Here is a 19,962-nt window from a genome sequence, read left to right as displayed (position 1 = left end):
GTCAAGTCACTTCTTTAGGGGCTGGTTGGATATCTGCCCTCACATGGTCGGTCCCGGAAGCAGGAAGGTAGATCTTTTGGGGTGATATTCGGGTGGTCAGGTAGAGTGAGTCCTGTGGGTAGGAAGGTGCAGCACGACAGGGACGTGGCAGGTCGACGATACTATCTGTAAGTCTTTATGATGTAAGAATTTACTTTGCGGCCATCTTTGGGTCAGGCCCTGTGTGCATTAAGGTTGAGGAGGTGGCAGGCTCTGAGGTGCAGGGGCCTTCTTAGCTTATCTTGTTGGGACCAGCAAGTGTAGGGTGTCTAATGAGCACATTATTATAATGGACTGCTTAAATATAATAGAAAGATAACCATCTCCTGGTTTGAATATATAAAAGCTAATTTTACATTACTTGGTTGTCAGCAGTTATTTGCCGACTCGGGATCTGTAAACTGAGATAAAATCAGAGTGAAAACTTATTTTTTGTCTATTTAGCTTAAGGTAGATAATCCCCTGAGCTTACCTACTGCAAGGTAATTGGCTCTATTGAAAAGTCCTAATGTCATAGATCCATATTTAAAATATGTAAATAACTAGGGGTAACACGCATTGCTGTTTCGTTTTAAATCGGATTCTATAAAAAGTTTATTACGCTTACCCAGGGCTATTCTGAGCTAGTGAACGTGTCCCTATGACAATGTATCCCAGCAGTCTCTTTTACATCTTTTGTTTGTTTTTTAATAATTATATAATATTTATACTTGTAGATTTATAATCCAATGCACCATGGTCATCTTAAATTTTAATTCGTAATAGCTGTTCTCACCCAAAAGTGTGTATTTTTAGATTCTGGATCGTGCTGATTGTGCACTGGTTTTATCCACCCATACATGTGTTCTTTCCTTCTCTGCACAACCTACGTGATTAGGGTGTATAGCTCACAGGTACTTCACATCCCGTTTATGCCCACAGAGTACTGGCCAGACTGGTCCCTGTGGGGCACCCGATTGCACCCTGAGCATGTTACTTTTTGGGCATTTAGGTTTTGCTTTTTTTTTTTTTGTTAATCTGGAAATATAAAGACTTTCCAGGCAACTGATTCCCTTTCAGGCCCAGGTGGCTGTGCTGCTGCAGGTGTTGATGGCAGCACTATCACATTCACATCCTATGATATCCCAGTAGTAAGAGTTCAAGCAGATAGTGTGGCAGGTCACCACTGCTCTGAGTTTTTCCTGAGGTCATGATGCACTTGCATTGTCTCCAGTGTAATCTACAAAACATCAATGTGTGAATAGCATTCCTTTGAGCTTTTTTCTCTCTGAGGGATTATGCAGTGTATCCAGAGTGGCCAAACAGAAGGCTGCTTCTATTTTTTTTTTTTTTTTGGTATCCTATTGGTCACAAGGTACTTGAGCAGGACTCAAAAACATAGTGATAGACTGCTGCATTACAATCCCTAGGGCTACACTTCCTTTTACGGGTCCCTCTGTAGTAAAAAAATTTAAAAAGTACAGCGGAAAACAGCAGGTAAAAAATAAAAAAAATAAAGGTTAGTATGAAGGGGTAATTTTTTTCAAGTTTGAGCCAAGGGGCTTGCAGACAGGTTCAAATAACGGACATTTTTCAACTTTGTATTGCAATTTCTACATGTTACTGCAGTTAACATCAAATATGATTGGGTGGTGCGATTCTATTCGTGCATTATGAAATAGGCCTAGCCCCACTCCTAGCATTAGAGATTTGGATTTCACTTAGTTCAGACTTCATGTGATCTTACCTTATTTTAATTGGACTTATCTCTTTAGGCCTTGCCTACTACACACCAAACGCACTGGCTGTTGTGAGAGATATTTTGATCTTAACGGACAAGTGACTTACCTTCGGTAACAGCTTACCTGGTATACACATGATCCAGCTGCAGATTACTTAACTTAGAATTTTCCATTGTAAGATCTGTAAGACTTTTGCTCGAGCAATACCCTTCCGCTGCAGTAGGCGACGTCACTCGGCTCCAGGTGATGTCTGCGGCGGCGTCCATGCCAGAAGTGACGTCCGCGTCAACTATATAGGCGCCAACTCGGTGAGCTGACATCAGTTACTTTTCACGACTTTCCTCTCCAGGAGCGCAGACCGATGAAGTGCACTGACAGTGGTGTGTTTAGAACAACTATGCCCCTTATAGTGATCAGCCCTGACCCTAAAAACCTGTCTGCAGTGCGGGGAGTGTGGGTGGGTCAGTAAGGAATCTGCGCCTAGATTATGTCTCTTCCAAATAAGGCGTTTACCAAAGGTAACTAACTTGTCCATCTTATATAGAAATCTAGCCGCATATTCCGTACCTTTGAATAGACAGCCAAGCAATACTACCCCCAGAGGAGCGGCTGAAGACAGGGTTAGGCCAGGAAGTCATGCAGGACGGAGTGGCCAAAAAGGCCCTCCCTTCGAACTGGACTGCCCAGGCAAAAGTGATTGGTAAATGTGTGCAGGGATGCCCACGTGGCAGCCTGGCAAATGTCGAGGACTGGGACACCACGTTGCACTGCTATGGTAGCAGTCTTACCTCTGGTGGATTAAGCCCTTAAGCAGGCTGTTATTTAGCCAGAGCATAGCACATTTTTTGCAAAATAGTTCTTGCACCACATAACCTTTCTGTGATCCAACATACCTGACGAAGAGTTAATCATCTACCAAGAACTCTAGGGCGATCTAGGTAGAACGACAACTCTCTTTTTGGAGTCACTCCCCCTCTTTAGAGGGGTGGGGAGGAGCACAGAAAGTGGGCAAGGTCATGGATTTCCCCACGTGGAATGGTGTTACCACTTTCGGTAAGAAGTGGAGAAGGCTCTTGCCATATTTTAAACAGACCTTACGTTAGCACCGGCTGGAGATGCCATTCGTAATCAGCTTGGCATTGTCAACTGAGTTTGTCCGCCCTGTCATTCAGGGAACCTGCCAGGTGTTCAACCACCAGGGATATACCTTGCTGTTCCAGACATGTCTAGAAATACAGGGCCTCTTGACAAAAGGTCCACGATCTCACCACCCCTTGTTTGTTGCAGTACCATTTGGCAGCTGTGTTGTCCGTGACTACCTGAACCAGCTTTCTCTCAATGGAAGGAAGAAAAGCTTTCAATGCCAAGCAAATCGCCTCTCCCAGATTGCTGCCCCTTCCCAGGAGTGACGCATCTGTCACTACTGTGTAATCTGGTTGGGGAAGGAAGAGGGATCTACCTCTGTCCAAATCGCGGATGATCAGTCACCACTGCAGGTTCTGTGCAGTTCCCTCCGAGGTCAGAGAGATTCCCCTGATACTGCGCCCACTGGAACTTCAGGTCCCACTGCAGAGCATGCATATGTCTTCTGGCATGAGTCACTAGCAGGAGGCCATGATGCCCAGCAGCTACAGTTTCAGTCTCACCAAAATCCAGGATAGAGGCTAAAACATCAGAATCATAGTTTGAATACCCTGGACTTGCTGCTCGGGAGGATAGGCTCAAAACTGCATTGTGTCCAGAACTGTATCAATGAAAGGGAGTGTCTGAGAGGGAGTCGGGTGACACATCAATAGTGAACGCCAGCAGAAGCATGAGGTTCACTGTATTCTAGAAGCAGGAGAGAACAGTCTTAGGCAAGCTCCACTTTAACAGACAGTCATTGAGATAGGTGAAGACTGGCACCTCTGATCTACGCAGATGAACTGTGACCACCTCCATCATCTTGGTGAACACCCGAGGGACGCTGGTAAGGTCAAAGAGGAGCCCCGTCTACTTAAAGTGCTTGTGGCCTACCATGAACCGCAGGTCACGCCAATGAGCAGTCAGGATAAGAATGTGAAAATAGGTGTCCTGCAAGTACAACTCTAACATTCAGTCTCCAAGGTCCAGGGCAGACTAGACCTGACAGAGTGAGCATTTTGAACTTTTCCTTTTTGAGGACGTAGTGGAGGGCACGCAGATCTAGGACAGGACAAAGGCCCTTGTCCTTTTTCAGGACCTGAAGGCAGCGGGAATAGCAACCACAGCCTACCACTGGCGCTAGAACCCTCTTTATGGCTCCCATTGGCCAAAAGAGCCCTGACTTCCTCCTGAATCAAGCTCAGGTGGTCCTCTGTCAGCTGGTCGTAAGTTGGAGGCATGAAGGGAAGAGTAGGCTTGAAGCGGAGTAAGTGAAGAACCCACCTTTGTGATTCGATGTTTTGCCAGTGGTGGAGGTAATGGCTGATCCTCCCACCAACTGGCTGCCCATGATCTAGGCATGTTTGGAGGCTGCAGGGGAGGAGTGGACTGACCAGAACTCTGGCTGCCCGACCCACGGGGATCGAAAGGAGCCATGCCCATGGTCACACCGCAGTTATTGAACTTGCACAGTCTTGCGGCAGGGAAATGGCTGGTGTGGCTGAATGCCCCTTCTGTGGTGACGAAAGGCAGACACGGAAGGGTGGCCACTAAAAGGCCCAAGGACTTGGTTGTGCCCCCCTGTTCCTCCACCCCATCTAGTGCCATGTCTACCTTGTCTAAGAAGAGAAGGGTGCCATCAAAGAACATGTCCATTAGGGAAGCCTGGACATCCCCAGAAAAGCCAAAAGTTCTGAGCCAGGCTTGGAGTCGAACAGCCACAGTCAATGACATTGCTCTGCCCAGCAAGTCGGTTTTGTCAAGCCCACAATGAATGGTGAACTTTGCTGCATCTCTCCGGTCTGATACTGCTTGGGAGAGAATGGCCCAGACCACTTCCGGAACCAGTGGCAGCACTTGCGCAATTGTTTCCCACAAGGAGTGGGAGTTACGGCCCAATAGGCATGCAGTGTTCACCAACCGCAATGCAAGGCTGATGAAGAAACAAATGTCTCACTCCAACTCACCACATCTTGGATTCCCTGTCCAGGGGTGTGGAAGGGAATGCGCTGTGTGAGGTTGAGAATTGAGCCACCAAGCTCTTGGTGGTAGGGCGGTTGGTGAGTAATTTGGAGTCTCCCAGTGCAGGGCGATAAGTGGCGGGCGCTTGTTTGAAACACAGAAGCCCCTGTGCCAGGCTTGGACCAGGATTCCATAAGGACACCAGTCACGGCATAGTTGAAAGGCAGGAGGATTCCGAAGAGGAGGTCCAGGACGTCAGATGCCCTTTTCACCACCATAGCATAGGAAGCTCCTCCTCTGCAGCCATTTTAGGGAGAGAAAGCAGGCCAGAATCGGCCTAACCCAATTCCTCTTGCCAGTCCATTTCGTGGTCAGGCTGGTCTTGTGAAGGTCCAGCTTCCCCTCCCAATCTTCCTCATTCATAGCCCTTCAAAATAATGCTGAGGAACCGACCTAGGACCCAAGGGTGCCTTTGGCACCGGAATCTGTGTTGTTAGGTGCCGATTCGGGTCTGGGACATCAGGGATAAGAATGGGTCTGGTGCAACGATGTCCGGAGTCTCGGCGCGGGGTCGGGCACCGGGGAAGATCGCAGTGGCACGACCAGCACCGGTCCGGATCCACCACTGGATCCATTGGAAGGGCATCAGCACTGGGAGCAGAGCCGCCAACACAGAACCCAATGGAGCATCCTCTGATCCTCTGGGGCCCGAAGGCATATTAGGAGGGTCAGTTTGCCCAAATATGAGGCACATGGCATCATAAAATTCTTTAAGCTAGGCAGGACTCGCTCCGGCTCCAGGAAAGGCATGGATATGTGGAGATGACCCAGGCGTGGGTTCCACAGAACGAGGCCTAAAGCGTCGAGACTCCTCCGTCGTGTCGGCTGCTTTGACTTAGGACTCCCTGAGCAGTGTTCAGACCGAGAACGAGACCTCGGGGGCGAACGGCGTGTTGCTGAGCGCCGGGCTTCAAGCAGCTTTTGGGACCCTCCCTCCAATCTTTCAGAGTCATAGCCCAGCAGTCAGAGCACGATTTTAAGTCATTCTCATGCTCCAGACGCCAGAGACAAATCAAGTGTGGATCCCTCACCGACATGGCATGATGACTGGCACCGCTCAATTTGAATCCAGAAGTCTCCTTCGACATGTTTGGAAAAAAACCTACACATTAAAATCATCAAAAAGTGATAATTGATAGCTCTCTTCACGATCTACGCCAGCTGGAAAGAAAAAAAAACTACGTCAGTGCACCGCCACGCGGAGCCAATCGGCGCCACCTACCAGAGCACAAGGGTAATGCTCAAGCCCTGCGCTCAATCGGCTGCAGGGCAGCCAACCCTTCTAGGCTCTGTGCCTGACATGCTGCAGTGCAGCCATCCCTCACCAGACCATGTGCCCAACCTGTTGCAGGCAGACAAACCATAGCCAACCTATTATCTTTTAATTATCCATTGTAGTACCGCAGTACTACAAGGGGGTTCCATTGTACTGATATAAAAAAAAACGTCTTTTCAACTTAAAATACTGGGTGGTGGGTCTCCGTGGCTCCCCACCTCTCCCACGCCAACTTTTTCCTGAAGGTTAGCCCCTTCATACCCAACTTGAGCAAGTCTTTAAATACTACTTTCTCAAAAACGGCTTAACAGATTTACACCAAACCATGAAAAGTATGCTTTCTAATAGTTCTCATTTTGTGCCAAATTCGGTGTTTTTTACTGTATCAGATAGTAAGGTTTCTTATGGAAATTAAAATGGGAAATTGCACTAACAGGCCACGCCTTCCCCTTATGTATTGATATATATAATGTGAAAGTATGAAAACAAGGTGGGTTTACATTTAAAAAATAAATATTAAATGAAAACATTGAAAAAGATGAAAACAAGTAATCAAAACAGTTTTAAAATATTGAAAATCCAACATAAAGACGCAGAAACATATCAGGCCGAAATTTTGGTAATCAGAAAAATAAGACATCCGACCTTAGGCATCTGAAATTGTGGAGGGAGAATGCAATATAAGTCACACAAATAAAACTTACCGTGAGAAAAAAAAACGTTAACATAAATCCTTAGATAAATAATCGCGATTGAAGTCAAATCAAAAGATGAATGGTTAGCAAGAGACCCAGTGTTAATGTAGGAAATCAACAAAAGGTGGCGGACACTGCACTTTGGAATTCTGAAGCAGAAAAAACATTTGTCTTATATATGGGCAGGAATTAAAATGGAAATTGCTCTTTGAAATTTAACTTGTGCATGCTGTTAAGATTTTAATTATTTATGACCATTAATGAAGACAGGGTGCCCATTTCCACGGAGGGTCCTCTTTCTGTGATGTCTGAGTCGAAAGAAAACACAGTCCTAACCTAGAAAGAATGTAACTATCGTTTTTTTCATTCTTAAACTTAGAAAGTGTTAAAATCACTAAGCCAACATATTTCCTGCAGCGGATATAGGTGTACCCCCGATGCGGGAGTTCATCGGCTATTTTCTGCACATTTCCGACATGGGCTATGACCGATATGGATGGAAGTGCAAAAGAATAGTAATTACCTGCAAAAGGTTTCCCATGCATTTGTCCATATGCCCCCGTAGTAGAAATGTGATATTCACAAATGAGGGAACTCTCATGCTCGTCCAATCACCCCAAAAAGGTTCCTCTGCCTTCTGTCTTTTAAGTGTATTCTTTACCACTTACAAAATATAAAGCTACGGGCTGGGATTTCCAGATGGAGATCCGACCGGTATTGCTAGGATTGCTCCCATCCCCTGTGAACAATAAATCAAGCTGTAAATGTGTTCTTCTGGGTATGTTTTTGGCGAGCAGGCGCATTGCCGTAGCATGGCTTAGTCCTACGCCCCCCGCCTGTATGATATGGCAGAGGGAGGTCTGTGAGTGGGCGACTGCAGAGGAGGTACGGATGCAACATGTACAAAGGGATGATAAAAGTGTCTGTATTAAGGGGTCTTCCGGAGCTGTCCGCACCTGGGTGTGCGGCTGCGGGGCTTCTCGCCCTTGAAGCGTGAGTGCGGGGAGAAAACAGGTGTAGGAGATGGCCATCAAATATGAGGGTAACAAGGGACTAAATTGATATAGATCGGTTTGGGAATTACACAGACGGTGAAAAGTGTTTTTTCTTTTGTACTGCTAGAATTTGGATGAGATCGAGTTTATGATCTTCCAGGATAGTTCTGTGTGCTTTAGACCTTATAAGTTGTCTGGTTTTTGCATTTTCTCTTATCTGAATAGTTCCTGAATACTCAGTATGATGTGGGTTGTTTATATAATATATATACACATATATACACATATATATACATATATATATATATATATATATATATATATATATATAGCTAAATAAGATATTTTACCTTTGAAGTTACCATCGCATTATGGTTACCAAAACCATTCTTTCCGGTCTGCAGTTGCTAATAAAAAGCAGGCTGGTATAGGTAGGTGTCTGATTCAAACAATGAACAAAGCCCATATTTATTTGCGGGTGCAGGCACTCAGGAGGTCAGTTATAGCTGCATAAGAAATGAAGATCCAGCAGTATTCCATCTTACCAATTTCAGACAAGAGATTATGCAGAAAAAGCACCTGCCACAGGTACTGTGCTATTTCAAGCTAAATGGTGAATCCTCACACTTTCAAATATTCAAATTGACGTTCTTGTTGCTGAGTAGATGTTTCTTTTAAGAACAACTGATAGCAAAGTAAAAGCTATTCATGTATTCCAAAACCTCTGGTGAAAGAAGCAACACATTTTTGATTTGTACAAAACAAACGTAATAACAGAAGAACAATATTCAACAGGGTCCATGATTTGTTTTTATTAAAAAAAAATTAAATGGGTTATTCACCTGATGTTCTACTTCCTGCAGTAGTGATTCCAGAAGCTCAGTCTCTTGAGTAAGTGACTTTTTTTGATCTGTAAACAGAAAAAAATGTATCTATTGAAACAGACGCCATTACAGTAAAAAAACTGAAATTCGAAGACTGACTTTTTCCATATGTATATCGCGGAAATACTGGAGAGTTTAAACACAGAGCTCCAGCGCTGAAAGGAGTAGAACTGGAAACACTTTTTGAAAACCGTCAATACCTTTAAAAAGTTCTCCTGCTGACATTTTTTGCACAGGGCCTTGAGTATTCATCAAGCTTAGTAACTCAAAAATACAGAATGATGTGGTTTGTGGCTGTTGTATGAAAAATTGCTCTACAAAGATCATTAAAAAAGAAGCACAACACTCTTTCGTTCTTGAGATACCTTAAGTCACCTATAAACACTGTCACCAGCGGTCAATACCCATCACTGCAGACACTTAGAGGCTCATTCACAAAGTTCGAGGCGGAAACTTAAATTTATGGCCAAAAATACATATTTCAAGCCAGAGGAATTCACAAAGTTTACTTATCTTTGGTGCCAATCTTTTTGGTGGATAGCCATTAACCTACAGATTGCTCACCTGCTGAATAATCACAGATGCCGGATTGGATCAGTACATTTTTCCTTTTTTTTAATTTATTTTTTTAAATATTTTTATTGTTGTAAAACAAAGGATTTTACTGGCACACACATAACACAGAATACAAATAAACTTAATACCAATAATAAACCAAGGTTACTATCAAGAAAAACAATTTAGTACTAAACATAACATTCGGCACAAAAAGGGAAAAAAAGAAATAGAGAAAAAAGAAGACCAATGATCCAATTAATAATACATCAGACTACATTTGCATTTGACCTTTCCTTCCATCGATGTACCGGTTCCCAAATTTTCCTTCCCCACCTTTTTATCCTTTTACCTTTTTTCCCAAATATACCCGTTTCAAGGTTAAACGTCCCCAATAATAAGGCAATCCACTGCTGTAGTCCCGGGGGAAGGGGGGTCCAGCCAGGCTCTAGCAATCAACAGCCTGAGAACCGCCATCGCTACAAATATAAATTCGCTATGGACGCCTTCGCAGCCCCTAACTCCTAGCATAATTACTGTTGGTGTTAGAGTCACGTTTAAAGCAAGTGTATGGCCCATAAAATCCTCAATACCCTTTAATAAAGGCCTTAGTTTGGGACAGAGCGCAAAAATATGGATACTATCTGCAGCCAAAGCATTACAGCGCCAGCAGGAAATCCCTGTAGTTGCACCCCACTGTGCTATGCGATCTGGCGTATGGTAAAGTTGAAACAGCGTTTTGAAATGTTGCGATTGTAAAGGGGCAGAATAAAAGGCTGAGCAACCCATCTCCAAGGACTTCTGGAAAGCCTCACACGATATCCCTAATTTTCCAGGCCATTTATTACCAAATCTGTCAGTGTCGTCCTTCTTCGATTCAGCCAGCTGGGCGTAGAAATATCGAATGGAGCACACCCCACTTTGCTCTATTGCCTCCATAATGTTACTTGTCTTAAATCCGCCTGCCCCTCCTTTTTTCTTCGAAAAAAAACTCCTAATCTGCAGATACTTAAAAAAACTATATCTTGCTAAATTAAATTTAGCCAGCAGATCTGAAAATAAAAGTATATTTCCGTCTAGGTCTAGCATATCTCCTATTTTCCTAATGCCTTTTCTGTCCCAATCTGCCATAATGGCATCAGAAAAAATTAAAGGGGGTAGGGACTTATTCCTATACAATCTGGTATACCTATTAAATCTCCCTAAACCACAATTTTTTGCAACAGCAGACCATACATTATAAGCTGCGGCAACTGTCTTAAAACGCGTACGTTTGTAGTATGATGAATCTGTACATTTAAAAAAAGCATTTACTGTATCTACACCCAAAACAATTGAATAAATCATAGTTGAAACAGCTTTGACTTCCAAATCCCCTTCATTTGCACCAATTAAGCCTTGAATATATTGCAATACCGATGCCCAATAATAGAACCTAAAATCAGGAACCCCCCAACCTCCCCTATCCCTTGGCAAAGTCATAAACTTGTATGCCCGTCTTGTCTTCCCATACGACCAAATAAATTTGTTAAGAATCGACTCCAGCTTATTAAACCAAATTGACTCAAACACAAGAGGGATTGTACGAAAAAAGTAAAGAAATTTGGGAAGTATAAGCATTTTGATAATGTTAGCGCGTCCCACTAACGTAAGCCTAAGATTATTTATCCTCAATAAGTCCGAGCTAACTTTCCTCAATAAGGGCGAGATGTTACGTTCAACTACTGTCCCTAAATTAGAAGAAATTTCAACCCCAAGGTATACCGCTGACGAAGTCACCCGTGGATCATTGCATTGAGCTGCTATATTTTTAATAATCTGTGTTTTGGCACTATTAAGCTTATAGCCAGAAATCAGTACATTTTTCCATAGCTCCTCTGCACCGGTAAGGTGAGCAGGCTCTGTTTTAGGTGCCACAAATACCACCCTACTGACATCACAGGAGCTATAAAATGCCCGCCATGTGCACCAATCTCAGTTTACCAATCATCTTCTCCAGACCTTTCGAGAGAAGGTAGGGAAACACAATGATTATATACAATGCATAAAGAAGCATCTGACCATTCATCAGTGAGTAATTTGCAAGTAGAAAAGAGTATCCAGCAGAAAGACTGTTACTGTGCAGAAACCCACCCAACACCCTTGTGGGGCCTACCACCTGTGACTGGGCACTATCCATGTGGGTTGTGCGGGATATGTGCTCTCATCAGACCCTCAAAAACTATACAACTGAGTGACCACCAGGTGTGGACACAGCAAACACAAATTAATTGCAATTCTACGCATTGCATTTACAGGATTACCTGTCCATGCAACTCGCGTTATATTGGCATGACCACACTCATGATCAAAACGAAAATAATAAAACATCACAGCAATGTACGTTGCAAGAGGATCACAACCAAGCTAAGTGGACACTTCATTGACAAACCTCACCTGCCTTGGACAGTACTGGAAATGCATCCCAATGCGACCAGATCCTATCTCTTCCAGAAAGAACAAAGCTGGATTTTTCGCCAGTCTACACGTGACAGGACTGAACAACGACATTCCTTGGGTTGAGATACACCACTGACACCCCTCTCAGCCTATGTGCTATTTCACCCCATCATGATTTTTGGGACTTGGCACGACCATCGAAATAAGTGAGGCATATTTGACATTCCTTACTCCGCACGGACTGTGTGATTACCGATATATGCTGCCATGATGACCGTCACTACAAGGACAAGGTCATCCACACAGTAAGGACCACTCCCTCATGCGCATTGCTGGGACTAATCACTAGCCATTTGTAATACCATGATATACATGTGACTTTAGCTCACCCTGCCGTTATATTTTGTCTTCAGTCACTCTGGATCCACAGTTACAATTATACCACTTTTACATTGGTATGGTCACAGGACTACTCCAAGATGGTGCCGATTTTCCCCTACCATCACGATCCAACAGGGCGCCTCCCCTTTCCCATGTTCCTAACCCAGTGACCATGAGAGAGACTAGTAGTGCGGTACACTCTGATGACGTAACCCTTGTTCAGCCATTTTACCCACTGGACCGGCAAGCCTACTCGCAGACCAGCATTAGCCGAGCCAGGGGTAGGTCACACACTGTCCGCGGCGATCGTGAACCATAAGTAAATACACTGATGGGTTTTGGGTGTTTGTGGGGAAAGCGCTTATCTTTGTGTTTAACGGCCACCCCGTGGGTGTTCGATCGTTTATTTAAACTGTTCCTTCTTCCTTTTTAGCCTCCTTTAGGCAGGACAACGCTCTTCTAGCATGACTCCGCAGTACAACGCTCTTCTAGCATGACTCCGCCATTGCTCATGGAGCCTTTATCTCCCTCCATTTGCGGTAAGACTATATACTAATTTCTGTGAGAAGTGTTCCCTTAATTGACCCTGCATTGCGCAGGAGACACTTGATCATATGTCTACGATCAGCACCTATTGTGCGGGCACCTTTGTGTAAACTTACTTCACTGTAACTGGTGGGTCCATCTATCGTCGTCACAGCCACCATCTATTTGGCAATACTCATGTTGTATACGAGTGGGTAAAGTTGACACTCGCGCCCTTTTAGGACTCTGCATGAGGTGTTTTTTACCTCTCCAGTCTGTCTGAGTGTGACCACTTGATGAAATGCCTTCCAAGTGTATTGTCCATGTACACCACCGCCATGACCATTTATTTATGTATGATTATTGACCTAGTGCTATACCCTTTGGGTACTGAATTCAAGGATGCAACTGCTTCGCATGCCCCTTTCTAATAAGCACCAATACTGTCACTGAATATTGTTGCTGCTCTCCTCCCCCCCTTCTTCTAGGTCGGTTGACTTATCGATTGCACTAAGGTATATTACATACCCTCATGCACTGGGAATGGCACGGCACTGGGTGACACATGTACCTCTGAGAGTCCTCCCTCAGAGTAGTTTAGTTGTTTTACATTTCACGGTCCTGACAAATTGCCTCAATCCTTAAATTGTAACATTTCTGGCAAGAAACATGTTGACCAACACTTGTGCTTAGAGCTAATGGGGACTATTATATCCACTCTGGCCTACATTTGTTTTTAATATAAACAAGGTTTCTACACATTAAATATTGACTTGATTACCCTTCGAGCTATTTTCAACTCACTCACCACACCCTCACATTACACCTGCCTCATACTTCACTACGGCAGCTTAAAATAACGCTGGCAAAGAGCCCCCCTGAGCGGGCTCGTTGGGCATTGCATCACTGGCCCATCAAGGAGCTGCCCTATGATGAAGCATGCAAAAAGAACAATTGATGGACAGAATGCAGAACAATGTCATACATTCACCAGATATCTGGGCCTAAATCCATTGTTATTTTGCTCACCATGCCATTCCAGTTTGGGACCAGCCATATGCAAATCAGTCTTGACCCTGCGCCCAATGGGAACAGTCCAGCCCGAACTGCCAGGTCAGGTCCTCCCTGGTTTGGAAACAAGCAATCTAGGACCGGTTTCGTGCTTTCAGCCCTCAACAGCTAGGATAGCGTGACTCCAGTAGCATGGAGAGCACGGGATTCACGTCTGAGCATACCCGTCCCACTTGGGGTGACAAATGCAAAAAGAACAGTTGATGGACATAATGCAGAACAATTTCATACATTCACCCCCGTACAGAGATCTGGCAGTTCGGGCTGGACTGTTCCCATGAGGCACAGGGTCAGACTGATTTGCATATGGCCATGTCTGAACTGGGGTGGCGGAGTGAGCTGAAGAATGATGATGGATTAAACCCAGATCAGTTGACTGGGGGTGAGCGCTTGCATTGTTCAACACTCCGTCCATCATCCCCTTTGGTTTTGCTTTGTTCGCCTTAAGTTGGCAGGGTATGCCCAGACATGGGTCCCTTGCTCACCTTGCCACTGGATTCAAGATAGCCTGGCTGATGAGGGTTATGAACAAGAAACCGGTCCCAGGATGCTTATTTACGTTCCAGGGAAGACCTAGCTTGGCAGTACGGACTGGACTGTTCCCATGAGGCACAGGGTCAGACTGATTTGCATATGGCCATGTCTGAACTGGGGTGGTGGAGTGAGCAATATATAGAATGATGATGGATTAAATCCAAATCAATTGACTGGGGGTGAGTGCTTGCATTGTTTAACACTCCGTCCATCATCCCCTTTGGTTTTGCTATGATGAAGCATGACACCCTTTGGGGTGTGTGAGGGCTCTTGCTCCTGAAGGATCAGATCCCCTGACTGGATCCCTCAGGCTCCTTCAACCTTCCTCACTACTGGAATTGCACACTTCGTTGCATACTTACATTCCTGGGGGCGTGTGTGCTGGACCTTGGTCTGCCCTCTGTCCCTCCTTGTGATTATTGCTCAGATGTCAGCAACTGGGACAACCTCAGCCAGAGCAGAGATGGAAACTTTCATCCAGGTTGTACTGCTACCAAGAGCTTCATGTGTGTCCCCATGTGCTAGGCACATTTTTAAGCAAAGAATTAACAAACAGTGAGGTACTGGGTTTTTCAGAACCGGTAACGAACCGGTAACCCAGCGGTGCCAGGGTACACCCAAAGACCTCGGGTTCTTTCCTGATTCAGACCACAGAAACTCAGAGTCTTCTAGGTGAAGTCAAGGATCGATTTTATTGGCTGCAACCAAGAAACAAGCGTCCTAGAAGTACAACACACGGGATGTATATTCTCAGGAGACTGCTCAAACTTACAAAGTCAGGCTTCTCTTTTTATACAAAATATTGTGCTTTAGGCAAACATTCTTCGAATTTACAGTACACTATTCACATTCTTTGTTACAAAGGAAAAGCAGAGTCATGATGACATGTCTATATTTCAGTTCGTCCCGCCCACAACAAATCACCCGGCAAGGCCCAACACTTCATCAGATATCGGTGGACCCCCAATAAAAATGGGCACCTCCCCATCATAAAGCAAGTGAGAGAAAAGAGCAGGGACAGGTGTGAGCAAGATTCGGCAGGGTGTGTGCGATGAAATGGGTTTATGGCCTGTTGTGCCTTGATGCTATCTCATTCGGCCACTGGGAGAGGAACTGACCTAAAAGGTTCGGCCTGGGGCAATGGTTCCAACTTGCCCAGGTCACAGGAAAGTCAATTAAGGTGTACATGTCCTTTGAAATCGAATTTAGCTGTATTATAAGCCTATGTAAAGGGCAACTCACAAAATGGCTGCTGTATACAAAATGGAAGCCAAGGGTTCAGAACGAAAATGACGATTTCGAGGTGAAATCGTCACTGGAATATGACGAAAATGCTTGTACATAGTGTACTCGTCATTTTCGGTCTTTTGATACTAAATTCGTCATGTTACGACGAAGTTTTATTCTCAAGTGCAGAATTTTCAGAACCACAAACCCTCCTTTTGCCCTTACATAGGCAATTTAACCTAATCTCATGCTAATCTGAGTCCAGGTCTATATTCCTAAAGTCATTGAGATGTTGCTGTAACATCACTCTAGTACTTAGCTCGTCTCTTGATACAGGTTTCCTTACACATGATGCAGCACAGAGGCCACATATTGCAGGAGCACACTGCACGTACAGACAGAACAGGAAAAGAATGTCTAGGACCATCCCAATGACCATCAGAATTTTCCATTCACAGGCGGATATCAGTTCCCAGAACCATCCCATTAAAGACTAATCTCCTTTATCCACATGAATAGATTCGGAAATCTTATGCAGTTTAGAGATGGCCTGGTACACTGTTGGAGCGTTATCTGGAATGAAAACACAGCAACTAGATTGGATCAATCTACATACCCCACCTCGGTCTGCAAGTATGACATCTAATGCGACCCTGTTCTGAAGGGTCATAAGTCGATCCGACTGGAGCTCAGCAGTCAAGTTACTAAGGGCACCAGCAGTTTCAATCACGATGGATTCAACCACCCTTGTCAATTGCCTTATGTTCCTGCTGTTAGCCATCGGTCCCCAGAACGGCAGAAAACCCTTTACAAAGTCCCCAAATTCCTGTCCTGCAGTGTCTTCTTGACTCAAGGCACCTCTAACTATCCTTGTCTTGTGGTAATCTGCCGCTGCTGTGTAGGTGGGAGGCATCAGGAACGAAACAAAACATGAGCCCGAAAAGTCAGGGGGCAACCATGTATAGGCTCTATCATGGCAGATGAAATAGGTACCCTTAGCTGCTAAAAACGAAGGGGAAGTCTGGGTTGCAAAAACATAAGTTTTGGTGCAGATACTCTTCCCTAACTGGGCTCTGGGATTCGTGCCATTACCTTGCAGACACAGATGACCCTGATGGGATACAATCCAAATCGGGGCAGATCTCTTAGCTTGCTGTTTCTCACTCAGAGTAGCTCCATATCCGGTTACGTTCCATCCTATGTATACTAGTGCCTCATCTCTCGGGATAGTCTCATAAGAAATACCTTCCTTAATCACGTCTACTATACCCTAACTAGAGCACTATTTTTAGGATTGTCTGTTACAGAACGTAGGGGGTAGACTTCATGTGCGTATATGAACATTGTTCTGTATGCCCACACAGAACCATTGTGACTGAAAGGCAGGACCAGATAAGGAATACCTTTATCCGTTTTGTGAGGCATAAGACCACACACCCAACAGTTAGTCGTGTTCATTACAAGTTGGTGTTGGTGCAAGAGCTGAACAAAGGAGTTATTAATAAACTCTAATCTCCTAGCTGATTTGTGTTCAGGAAGGGGTTGAAAAGAGTGTGGGGAAACGGTAGAAGGAGGAGGTATAGGCGATGTAGTGGGTGCAAATGTTACTCGAAAAGAGAATAACACATAACTTATTAAAAATATCATCACACTGAATAACATGAAAATGCACAATATCAAAAAGCTTTTCTTTGTCATTATATTACAAATCTTGTGTTTAAAGTTCATTTTCTTGGCAGGTCTCTCCATCTCGAGAAACTCCATCCTCTCTAAAGTGCTGCCCGCGATGGGAGGTTGATTCTGCTCAGGAATGCTTTCGTCCGTCCAGGGCAACTCCCTTAGACCAACCAGAACTGCCGACCTAACGTCGTCAGCTGCACCCCAAAGACTTTGGGCAATCGCGGCCCTAGCAGCGGAACCCGGATGGCGGTTCGAAAAACAAAAATGAGCAAGTTTCTCAGATGGGAGAGCTGCACTTTCAAAAATAGTACTTGGAGGTAAAAAAGGTTTTGTTTATTTGTCCATAGGTCTTGGCCTCAAATGATAGCGCTTTTTCCCGGGTACTGTCTGATCCTGAAACAGGAGTTCAGGCTCTGTAGTGTTCAATGGAATTGACGGTGATACAGCTGGTTGCAAAAGTTTATCGCTCTCTTGCTCAGTAAGTGTTCCTTTTACTCGTGCATCACTGAAGGGCAGAAAGCGGGGTACAGTTTCAGTTTCTGAGTCAGCGACATCCTTCTGGACCCACTGGTCATATGGCAGAGGCAGAGGGATCCGTTTGCAATGGATCCCGTGGATCCAGTTAGCCTTCCCTCTACTCGAACTGCTGATCTTGTGGAAAGAAGGACGAGGTGCCGTCCGGTCCACCTGGGCTGATCGTTTTTGGTTCTCTGGAAGTTCTTGACAAGGACCCAGGGTCGATTGCGTGACCTGGAGTCTCGGAGACCGGAGGCAGGGTGTCGTGAACCTGTTGATGCAAAACATGCAATTTAGCCGTCAATTCATACAGATAATCAAGCAAAACAGGGTGTTCAATTTCGCTGAACTTAGTGGGCCTTGGCACTCCCCATATGTTGGCCGGGCGGCCAAAGACTATCTCGTAGGGGCTAAGTTTCACTCGTGAATGCACAGTCATTCTGGTGGACAGGAGTGCTAAGGGTAGAGCATCAGGCCATTTAAGACCTGTGCTCGCTTGAATTTTGGCCAGTTTTAACTTAAGCGTGCCATTATAACATTCTACTAATCCAGCTGATTGGGGGTGATTTGCAGTGTGGAACCTTTGTTGAATGCCTAACCCTTCACATACTCTCTTCATCACTCGACCCACAAATTCACTCCCATTTTCACTCCAGACCATTCTAGGCATTCCAAATCTGGGGAAGTACTCTTTCACAAGGGCTTTGGCTGTGGATAAGGCAGTATTGTCTTTTAGGGGGTATGCTTCTACCCATCTTGAGAAGGCACAAACAACAACGAGTACGTATTTTAGATTGTTGCACCTCTCCATGTGAATGAAATCTAGCTGCAAAACCTCGAACGGATACGTAGGAGGTGCAAAATGACCAGCTGGAGTTGGGGTTCCCCTACCAGGATTGTGTTTCAGACACACCATGCAATTCTTGACAACATTCTCTGCACACTTGGGAATTCCTGAATTTTGCCATACTGGAGCCAACAACTTGCAAATCCCTTTTGCGCTGATATGAGCCATTCGATGAGCCATTGTAACCACTGCAAGCACATATGCATCGGGTAACAACCATCTCTGATGCTCTGACAATTCAATCCAACAACCATTTGCATCCATTCTACCCGTACTTTCTCTCCACATGTTCAACTCTTTCTCTGTGGCCTCAGCTTGAATGGACTTCACACACTCTATCGTGTCTTCACACATTCCAACATCACCAACCTATCTTGCAGGGCCTGCAACATACATTCGGCTCATCACATTCCTTGCAGTTTCTTTCGCGATTTCATCAGCAAATGCATTCCCACGACCAACATCATCAGTCACCTTCTTGTGGGCACTACATTTCACAATCGCCACTTGCAGAGGCACAGTCAGTGATTCAAGAAGCTCATTCACCAACTGACCATGCTGAATCTTAGCTCCATGCGAAGTCAGGAACTCACGTTCTTTCCACAATCGTCCAAAACTGTGAGCCACACCAAAAGCATACTGACTGTCGGTATAGACAGTCACTTTCATTCCTTTTGACAACACACATGCTCTTGTAAGTGCAATCAACTCTGCTGCTTGAGCTGAATTATGTGGAATACGTGCAGCTTCAACAATTGTATGCAAAGTCGTGACAGCATATGCTGCAGTCGTGTCACCATTCGGGAGCTTGAAGCATGAACCATCCACCCACAATGTACCATCACATTCAGCAAGAGGAGTATCGTAGAGATCTACTCTCCCTTTCGTTTCTTCTTCTGTTCTAAGAAAACAATCATGCTGTTCTGAAGCATCTAATTCCTCTACAATTGGCAACAACGTAGCTAGGTTTAAAGTGTTGCACCTTTTTATGTGCACATGACTAGCTAACAATGTTAATTCGTAACCTAACAATCGAGCACTAGTTAAGTGCTGTGTCTTGGTTCTATTTAACAACGTGTCTACTGTATGTGGGACCATCACGACTAGTGTATTGTTCATTACAAGACCAGCAGACTGTCTAATAGAAACAGCTGCTGCCGCTGTGGCTCTTAAACAACTTGGCAACGCTCTAGCTACTGGATCAAAAGTCGACGAAAAATATGCACATGGACGCTGTTTGTCCCCAAACAACTGAGTCAACACTGACAATGCACAACGTTCCTTCTCATAGACATACAATGTAAAGGGCTTACTGTAGTTGGGGGTACCCAACACAGGAGCCGAACATAATGCTGTGCGCAATTCAGAAAAACTTTTCTGACACTCTTCAGACCAGGGAATGGGATTGGGTGTATCTTTACACGTTAATGCCA

General features: G+C 44.8%; 1 protein-coding gene across 2 annotated transcripts in view; it reads right to left on the bottom strand.

Annotated features, from left to right (window-relative positions):
• TRIM37 (tripartite motif containing 37) overlaps positions 1 to 19,962 on the bottom strand; it is a 1,276,082-nt gene that overhangs the window by 906,175 nt on the left and 349,945 nt on the right. For both annotated transcript variants that reach the window (XM_078679853.1, XM_078679852.1), the window contains exon 8: positions 8,713 to 8,780. In XM_078679853.1, the coding sequence (XP_078535979.1) occupies positions 8,713 to 8,780 (68 nt within the window). The remainder of the gene's footprint in view (positions 1 to 8,712; positions 8,781 to 19,962) is intronic.

Source organism: Lissotriton helveticus, chromosome 3_1, assembly GCF_964261635.1.
Source record: "Lissotriton helveticus chromosome 3_1, aLisHel1.1, whole genome shotgun sequence".
Classification (NCBI taxonomy): domain Eukaryota; kingdom Metazoa; phylum Chordata; class Amphibia; order Caudata; family Salamandridae; genus Lissotriton; species Lissotriton helveticus.
The sequence above is the reverse complement of the archived record's forward strand: the minus strand, read 5'-3'. Positions and strand labels throughout refer to the sequence as shown.